The following is a 10,000-nucleotide window of genomic DNA, read 5'->3' on the forward strand; positions in this document are numbered from 1 at the left end:
ATACTATTTATAGCACGTTCGAGGGAATGTCTACGTGTCTGTTCACGTTATCTGTTGTAAGAATCTCTGAGAAGGTCGACTGGCTGGGACTGATATTTTGACAAAATGACAGGTTGTCGCTTGGGTCTCTTTATATCTCCTCTCATGCAGATGTTTTCATTAATAGTTGGTGGTCTGCAATTTGGCAAGGGATAACATCAGTATAGGTAATGAGATCAGATCCGTTTGATATTATGACGTCTAGCACGGATGAGGTGTGTTCTGTGATCCTGGGAGGTTTATTTATAAGATGTTTTCCTTTGTTTTTCTTAATGATCCCGGCTAATTTTGCATTAGGTTGTTTAGGTCATCGTTTAAGTCACCCAAGATGAAAAAAAGGTTTTCTTTTCATTGTATCACTAATGAAGGAAGGATAATTACTACTTTGCACAGTTACCCAAATGTCCTCCAAAGCTGTAATATTTACAGCTGTAAAGATTTCATTTGATTTAAGGGTGTCCCTTGCGTATATGGATACTCCTGAAATTTTGAGTATTAATGAAATTACTTGCCATTTCTTCATGAAGTCATATTTCAATAATGCGAAAGGTGTCGATATTTCTCTCCGTGATCATCATTTCAATTTCTTCAACGTGACCAAGGAGAGATTGCGCATTGATATGTTATATTTTAATTGGACAGCATGATGTGACCTTTGGTCTTGCTGACCGTGTGACGGCGTCAAACAGGCTGGTCGTTCTCGTACTTGCTTTTGTTCAAAAATACTTTTACATTTCTGGGGAAAACATCTGAAATTGTGAAGAGTTCTGGGTTTATATCTTTGCCTCTGATTGTTACTGTGAAACTAGAATAAAATTGATGTGTCATGTTTGTTTTATATGTGTTTGTATATCATATATTTCCAAACTCTTTGGCATGAAAGTCTTCTATATCTTCTTCCTCTGTATCAGGGTGACAACTTGTGATGTACAAGTACACTACCTGGGGACGTTCTGGATGTTTGGCTCCTCTCATGCTTTTCTTCTCCCTTTTCTGGAGGTGACGGTGACGAAGCTTTCCTCGTGTTGCACGTTTGTTTGTTGCCGTTCTGTGACGTAGACAACGACCGTGGGCCCTTGTGGTGGTGAGGGGGTAGTAGAGGGACCGGGGACTCGAGGAACCTGGTGATGTGTTGCGGTTAGGTGCAAAAAAACATTCTTTGTTCTTTTTGCTGTTCTTGATATAGCTTCTCCTCAGTGTCACTTGTGACGACGCCTCACTTCTCATCCCAGGCATTGTTGGGAAGACGTTTGCGCGGTGCCGTGTTTAATGACCTCTTCCCTCTACTCACCCTCGGCTTCCCACGGTACACAGCACTCTCCTGGACATCGCCTGTGCCAACTTTGACCTGCGCCCAGAACGGAACGACATCGACGAAGTGCCCCAGAGCAAGCGATTCCGACCCTTACCGCCGATCACTTTTCAACATGTTAACTTATATCTTGATTATACTCAAAATGTTTGTTAGAAAATACTTATTCTGAATCACTATGTTTGTAATCATTATTTGTAATCATTTTCATTGACGATACTGTAGTTATCAAATGTTAACGATTTAATTGTCCCGACAAATCCACTGTCCCCGTCCAAACATGCGACCACAGGAACCTGTGGCTGCCATAAAACAGAGAGTCTGCTCTGACACTCCTACTAAAGATTAATGCTTTCCATTCCCTTATGTTTAGTGACGTTTTCAAACCATATCGTACAAAAACGACCTGCGATCACCTCAAAAACTCACACAGACCGCTCGCCCTCACGTGCGTGGCAAGATGCCTCCGCTCCTCCCTGAGCACCTCTGCCTCGCCGTCCTCTGTAGTCCAGCTACCAAACTCCCGTAGTGAAAAAATATAAATTTGCGACGGCTTCAACTACAACACATCAAGAACCAAAGCAGGTGTTCCATCAAAGAGGAACGCGAACTCACCACATGACATTGATCCCGTTGGGGGAGGGAGGGGGCGGGGTGCTCGGAGGGATGGTGGGTACGGGCGTAGGGGTTGTATGGGGGGAAAGGTTGTGTGAGAGATAGAGAACGAGGGAGAGAGAGAGGGAGAGGGAGAGAGAGAGGGAGAGGGAGAGAGAGAGAGAGAGAGAGGGAGAGGGAGAGGGAGAGAGAGAGGGAGAGAGAGAGAGAGAGGGAGAGAGAGAGAGAGAGAGAGAGAGAGAGAGAGAGAGAGAGAGAGAGAGAGAGAGAGAGAGAGGGAGAGGGAGAAGGAAAGGGAGAGGGAGAGGGAGAGGGAGAGGGAGAGGGAGATGGAGAGGGAGAGGGAGAGGGAGAGGGAGAGGGGGAGAGAGAGAGAGAGAGAGAGAGAGAGAGAGAGAGAGAGAGAGAGAGAGAGAGAGAGAGAGAGAGAGAGAGAGAGAGAGAGGGGTGTGAAGTAGAGAGAGAGATGGAGACAGACAGAAAGAACTATATATAGAGCAGGGGTGTCATTACAGATTTTGCATGGGGGGCGTGGGCAAAGGGGGGGGGGTGCGGTGAGCGAAGTGAGCACAATTAGCTTGGGGGGGGGGGGGGGTCATGGTGAATAACACTCAATAGACTATAAACAAAATTTTTTTGGATTGACGATAGGTCTAAATTGACTAAATGTCGTGGTATGTTTTTATTTTATATATAAAACATTTTTACTTGTATTCACAAATACTATATATAAATTCATTCATATGTTGCTGTTGTATTTCTACTACTACTATTTGCAGTACATTTTTGTGGAAAAAGAGTGAGGACCGTGGTGTTGGTGAGACTGATGTGATCACAATGCATGCATGTTTAGAAACAAGCATCTGCTCTTGAACCTTCTGGTTAAGAGGTAAACCTAGTATTACTGTACATAAATATACAGTGTTAAGACATAGAAAGAGTGCTGATAACCAGGGGCTGGGGGTGTAGTTGCTATACCAGTCTATTCTGTTTTGTATGTGTCTGCAGTCAAATTCAGTCAGCTCGAAAAGTTTCTGGGGTGTGGCCTGGGGGGGGGGGAGACCTTGAGGGGGGCAAACAGAGTGGCCCCAGCGCCCCACAATTGATGCCCCCCATGGAGAGAAGAGTATGGACTGAGGAATATTAATGATGCATAGACAGACAGACAGACAAAGAAAGAGTGAGATGGCGAGTGCGTTTCCTCACATCTTTATAAAAAAAAACTAATATTGGGAAAATTAATTATAAGTTGCATCCCCCAGAAAAAAGGGTGAAGAAACAATTTTCTCCACTAAGAATTATAATATTTATAGATTTATAAAGAATAAATTAGTCATCCCTCTTCGTTGGAAACATTCTCTCTCGCGGCCTTCAAGTGACGTCATAGAGAGGGTGGAGGGGAAACTGCGGTATTTCGTTGTGTTCACCATCGCCATCATTGTTATGATTGTTACTGTTGGAATCACATTAACTTCTTTAATATGTATATGTATATATATATTTATATAATAGATATATATATTACATAAATATATTAGAAATATACACATATTTAATATAAATATATATGTATTTATTTATTCATATATTTGAAATATATTACACACACACACACACACACACACACACACACACACACACACACACACACACACACACACACACACACACACACACACACACACACACACACACACACACACACACTTACATATACTGTTTATATGTGTATGTATATATAGAAAAGGTATGAAAGAGAAAGAATATCTTCACAATTCAAGAGATATATATGACTGAGGACTGTGACCTCCATCCGTTATCTGCATCATTGCTGCCATGACCTTGGATAATTTAAATCTGCCCAATACTGTGTTGACATTTTTCTCCACAACAATGAATGCAGCTGTTTGTATTTCTGACAGATATAATTGATACCTGTCAAATACATCTCTTGTATTGTGAAAATATTCATTCTCATTCATACCTTTTCTACATTTGTCAACATGAATACGGTTCATATGTGTGTTGTGTGTAAACACACAACACACACATATATGTATATATACATACATACATATATGTATATATACATACATACATATATGTATATATACATACATATATATGTATATGTATATATGTACCTATATATATGTATATACATATATATATATATGAATATATACATATATATATATATATATATATATATATATATATATATATATATATGTATATATACATATATACAACTCCTAGTATATTTCTGTAGGTAGCCTCTTTTAGCCACATATTTCCAGGAAAAGAAAAAAACATGTAGCCTTGCATATAAATTTTATAGAAATTCTGTACACCTTTTCATTATTACAAGGTAGCGCATTTGAGAAATGATTCTTAAAATGTTTGACAAAATGCTGAAAAGCATACTGCCACTAAAATACTTGATACATTAAACAAAATGCATCAAACATGAGGTAAATGTCAGCGACTCTAAAATAAATGATAATAACAATATCTAACAATCCAGTTTATAACATTAATAACATTCAAAAAATACTTCTGAATTATCACTTCAACAAATACTATACAAAAAATAAATAGTTCTCTACATGAATTTATATACTAATACACTGTGTCATAATTCCAACAAGTGCGGGGAAGAAGCCTGCTTTGGCAAAATCATGCGACGGCAGCTGCTCCTTGCATTGACCGATAGAAAATATCAATAGCTTCGTGCTGTTTTGGTCCGAGCCAGATGTGGGCGCGTCTTTCCTGTATGTAGGTCAGTGCTTTCTCTGGGGTCCACTGGTTTTTCTAGAAATACATTTACATATTAACATTTATATAAGAGCATTTATATATTATATAAACAAAATCTTTAACTATTATTATAAAGAATAATAACCGCCTAATTCTAGGAGATGTTCATACATTTATAAATTGTAGACTGGAAGGAGCCCTCATTCTGTTTTTGTGTTTCCTAATATCACCAACAGTTACACGAAACCAAACAAGAGGAAGAGTGTGGGCAGATAATATATGAATATGAATGAAAACAGACAAAAGGTATCAGGCATGGTCAAAGTATGATGCTTAACCTTCACTAAATTTCTCCAGTGAAGTTTAATGCAAACCTGACTGACAAAGGTACATAACAGCAAGGCAATAACAGCAACTACATGTTCTTACCGCAATGAGGTAACATGCTACAAGCGTGGCACTCCTCGTCCGTCCAGCTTTGCAGTGGACATAGACAAGCCCCTCCTGGTTGCTCCTGTCGAAGTCCCTGATGAACTCGACCCCTTGCTGCAATTTCTCCTGGCAAGGCGCTTCAAAAATGTCTGTTGTACTTAGCTGGAGGAAGTTTACCCCAGCAGTTGCCCATTCCTGAGAAATTAGATTTTCTTAGTTATTTGTTACTTGGAAATGTCTTAGAGATGGTAAAGAGCTAGAATGCTTTGTAATCAAAGGGCTACACTCAGGATAATTTCACAATCAACCTACCATCCCTTTTTAAGAGCTCACCTGTTTCATGTTTGAAAGCCACTTAAGTTCGTAATCCTCATTCATGGACACAACCCCACGTACTCCTTCCCCTTCAACAAGCTGAGAAATATTGAGAACAAATTTCAAATTAGAATCATATCAATCCATAAGACTACTATGAGTAGCAGTAAAAGGGTAAAGGAACTGAGTAAGAAGAAATTTTTCTCAAGCCAAGAAATGAGGTTGCAATGTTTGAGCTGATGAAAAAATTCATCTTAAAAACTGTACATGATTAACAACCAGCATTTCTCATAGCATGATTCTTTATGATATACTTTTACACAAACTTTACTACTTCACATATCCATGCTAAATGACTAGTGTGTGACCATAAAATATACCAAGTTTGAACTGTGCAGCAGCACAATTCATGAAAAACTTTGAAATGATGATAAAAACAGCCTGATGATGATGATAACTACTACTACTACTATTACTTATGACAATAATGATAACATGATAAAGAAAATAATCAAATTGATAATAATAAAAAAATAAGAAAAAAATCCTTACTTGTTTTGTCATGCTTCTGAAGGGCAGAGCACCAAGAATGACTCTGTTATCGATGCGGTCGAACCACCTTCGAGAAGACGCCCTCTCCATGAAGAGGTTGAAGGCCAGCGTCGGCACAAAGGTGAGACGAGCAAACAGCCTGCCCATGGTCCTGCCCATACTGAGGAGACAGAGAGAGCGTGACTCGGTGTCAGCTGTGACCAGGACAGCACACAAATAGCTTGGCTTTGATAGCGATCAGCCATATTCACTATGCTAAACTTGTGTACAATAGACAGCATAAGAAGTGATGGCTATCAGTACTTGGCCTTTGTTCATTAAAGATACATTTAGAAGCAGGGCAAAGGAAGGTTCTCCTACCTATAAAAATGGAAAAATGCAGCTGAACTATGCTTAATATATATAGTACTGTATACATGTATATGTGTACATACATACACATATACACTTATACATATGATATACATACATACACACAAACACACACAACACATTATATATATATATATATATATATATATATATATTTATATATATATATATAGACACATATAGACACATATAGACACATATAGACACATATAGACACACACACACACACACACACACACACATATGTGTATGTATATGTGTGTGTGTGTGTGTATATATATATAAATATATATATAAATATATATATATACATATATATATATATATATATATATATATATATATATATATAGGTATAGATACACACATACATATATATAAATACATTATGTGTATGTGTATATATATATGTATATATATATGTATATATATATGTATATATATATATATGTATATAAATATATATATAAATATATATATATATATATATATATATATATATATATATATGTATATATATAATATACAAATACATACATAAACATAAGTGTGTGAGTGTGAGTGTGAGTGTGAGTGTGAGTGTGAGTGTGTATATGTATATATATTTGTATATGTATGTATGTATATGCATATATATATATATATATATATATGCTTATAGATATATGTATATGTATATATACATGTATATATGTATATGTATATATACATGTATATATGTATATGTATATATACATGTATATATGTATATGTATATATACATGTATATATGTATATGTATATATACATGTATATATGTATATGTATATATACATGTATAAAGGTATATATATTTATACATATATGTATATCTATCTATCATTCTATAAAATTGTATCTATTCCCTGAAAAATAACATATACACAACCCTGTACAAACAAATCCATGGATGCACAGTTACATGAACATCCACATTGACAGCCACATGCATAACCACATATATAGTATACATTAGAGGATCTATAAGCATATCCATCTTCCTGGTTATCACTTCTAAATACCCATGTCCCTGACCATATTTGCCAATCTGATCAGGCCAATATATTTATATTAAAAGGATGCAAAAAGGAATCCTATGACATAAAAAAATTCAAGAAAGAAACATGACACAAAAGAAAAGTAAAAACCTTGAAACAATAAAGAAGCCTTTCATCCCACATAAAGCATTAATAACTCTTTCTTATCCCAAAAAGACAGACAAGATGGTGCATGAAACAGACATTATGGTGAATGAATGTTGTGTTGGCTGTGCTTTGTGCATGTGCTTTACTCCTTAACTAAACCTGTAGCTGAAATGCTGAACAGAATTCAGTGATAACTGCTGAAAAAAATATGGAAGGGAATGAATAAATCTATAATCATGTCATTTCAAAACAATAATCATAAATCTTGTAGTGTGCAATTGTTTATTCTCTTTCATGTTATTTTTTCAACAATGAAGAAATGAGTATCTGTAAATTGCAAGGCAGAATATCACTACTCACTGTTGCAACACCCCACACATCTTTCAAATCTGTGAAGTAATGCTTTTAAAAAATAATGTGCATAAATGAGACTACAGAAAAAGGGCTGCTGAATACAAAAGATAAATATTCTTTCATAATGAGAGCTAATTACAAAAATTCAGTAAACTTGATCTTTTTAAAAAGAAAACAAAACTATTTAGAGTTTTAAAAAATGGTTTATTTTGACAAGCACATATTCACAGAATGTCTACTGCATCTTTACTTCAAGTAAAGCTCTTAGTTGATGTCAAGATAGCATATTTATTCACAATCATGGCTCAAGCTTTTAATAATGATTTGGAACAGAATGAAGAAATTGATGCAGAAATATGCTCCCCTGCTCTCTTGGTACACCCCAGTCACTTCTATGCATAGTGTGCAGAACTTGATTTTTTTCAAGCTAACAAACTGTAGTATATTTGTATGTATATATATATTTTTTTCTTCCAAATATATAAATCAAATAAAGATCTTTCTATCTATCTATCCATCTAAATGTATATAAACACATTGTTTATTGTTTTATTAAATATCTTTATATGTATTTCACAAACCCATACATCAGTTAGAATATTATATATGTATGTCTAACCTTTTTCTTTTACCCAATACATTTTTTTTGCCCATTTCATAAATACCCATACCAGAACACATTCTCAGTTACAATAGAAACATTATAAACAAACTCCACCATGAATTGCCTACTGAACTGAAAGAAGTGACTTGCTCTTTATGAAATTAGGAATAGGAAAATACTATGGTAGAAAAATAATTCAGGCATCCCTTATAATTACCATCCCCACTCTCTTCAGCCTCCTTCCCTTGCACTCTGGCATCCTTTCCTGAAGATATTGTACTAAATTTCCAAACAGGCTAACTTCAGGTAAGTCTGAGTTTCAGATCCCCCCCCCCCTGAAAGTTTGGCTCAGGCAATTTAACATTCCAGTTTCTGCACTTTCTTGTTCCTTTTCCATTGGCTTCCCTGATATACTTCATGGCACAGGGGCTTTCAAATCCAGATCCTGGTTATAATTAAGGAGAGGTGTGATATATAAAATATGGTTTATTTGCCCAAGAAACAAATATCAAATTCATTTCATTAATTTAAATAACATCAATAAAAATGGATAATAGTATAATTGTGCTGCGACCTTTCAGAAAGGCTGACTTGGTTGTAGGCCTAGTTAAGGGTGGGCACTCTAAAGCACATTATATGGTAATCGAAGGGTAAGTTACTACAGATGGATTAGTAAGATTTAGCATTTCACGATTAAATCATTTCTGAATTGAAGAAAATGGGCGTTAATAGAAAGATATGGGTGTGCGATTACATTCTGCCTTAGAGTTGACACAACAAGAAACCTCAGCATCTTCACTCCAGCGACAAAGCGGAACGACTCAGACCCTCTCCCTGCTAGGCCTCCAAGCTCCTGCTGACGAGCCCCGACCACAACCGGAAACAACGGGAAACGCCACACAAACCAACACCTTGCGACTCCAGCACCAAATAGAACTTACTCTGGCGAATTAGAGTTCATCCAGCATGCAAAATAAGTAGACGCCCACCAACACACGTGCTAGAGGCCTTCACCGAGTGGAATCCATTCCTTTCTAACCACTTGAGACACGGTGAGAGTCTTTTTTTGGTCGAAATGTCTCGATAAACTCTGCGGGTGGGTTTGGCGTGTCGGCGGACGATCAGCTGTTTTCTGTTGTCATGGAAATGCCGGCGCGTTCGATTCCTGGCTTCGTGACTTCGGTTTGATCTTCGGTGAAAGAGGGGCGTGTGGTTTATCTGATGTATTTGGTCTTAGTATTACGTTTATTGGTAATTCCTTCTTATTGTTATGGGATTTATGTCAGTTGGCTACAAGGTCTATTACGTAACTTTTGGGAGTGTTTGATTACCAAACCACAAACGCGAAATCCGAACCAAAGTCAAATACTATTAACAAAATATACATACCCTTATATAAGACCCTAATATAAAAAGACAAAATAAATCCAAATTAACAAGCAAGCTTTCAAAGGAACCCCACAAGAACCACAAATCGAAATA

The 10,000-nt window shown here is 36.6% G+C and overlaps 1 protein-coding gene across 4 annotated transcripts; it reads right to left on the reverse strand.

Annotated features, from left to right (window-relative positions):
* Nucleotides 1-4,283: 4,283 nt before the first annotated feature.
* LOC125038949 (phosphatidylglycerophosphatase and protein-tyrosine phosphatase 1-like) lies at nucleotides 4,284-9,653 on the reverse strand. Of its 4 annotated transcripts, none has more exons than XM_047632647.1 (5): nucleotides 9,460-9,653; nucleotides 6,026-6,185; nucleotides 5,492-5,572; nucleotides 5,156-5,353; nucleotides 4,284-4,780 (listed from the first exon to the last, which is right to left on the reverse strand). In XM_047632647.1, the coding sequence occupies exons 1-5, from the start codon at nucleotides 9,477-9,479 to the stop codon at nucleotides 4,646-4,648; spliced, it is 594 nt and encodes a 197-aa protein (XP_047488603.1). In that variant the 5' UTR covers nucleotides 9,480-9,653; the 3' UTR covers nucleotides 4,284-4,645. The 4 variants fall into 4 exon arrangements, with proteins under 4 accessions (XP_047488603.1, XP_047488604.1, XP_047488605.1 ...); XM_047632648.1 differs by having other exon boundaries at nucleotides 9,558-9,638; XM_047632649.1 differs by having other exon boundaries at nucleotides 9,508-9,638.
* Between the last annotated feature and the right edge of the window lie 347 nt (nucleotides 9,654-10,000).

The sequence above is a fragment of the Penaeus chinensis genome, chromosome 26 (genome assembly GCF_019202785.1).
Source record: "Penaeus chinensis breed Huanghai No. 1 chromosome 26, ASM1920278v2, whole genome shotgun sequence".
NCBI lineage: Eukaryota > Metazoa > Arthropoda > Malacostraca > Decapoda > Penaeidae > Penaeus > Penaeus chinensis.

Bases quoted from the DNA above. Each gene is read 5' to 3' on its own strand.
- LOC125038949 (XM_047632647.1), bottom strand. From the start codon at position 9,479: ATGAACTCTAATTCGCCAGA. The intron at 5,573-6,025 runs GTAAGGATTTTT...AATATTTCTCAG, and splicing joins TCAGAAGCATGACAAAACAA to CTTGTTGAAGGGGAAGGAGT. The intron at 5,354-5,491 runs GTGAGCTCTTAA...CTAATTTCTCAG, and splicing joins GGCTTTCAAACATGAAACAG to GAATGGGCAACTGCTGGGGT.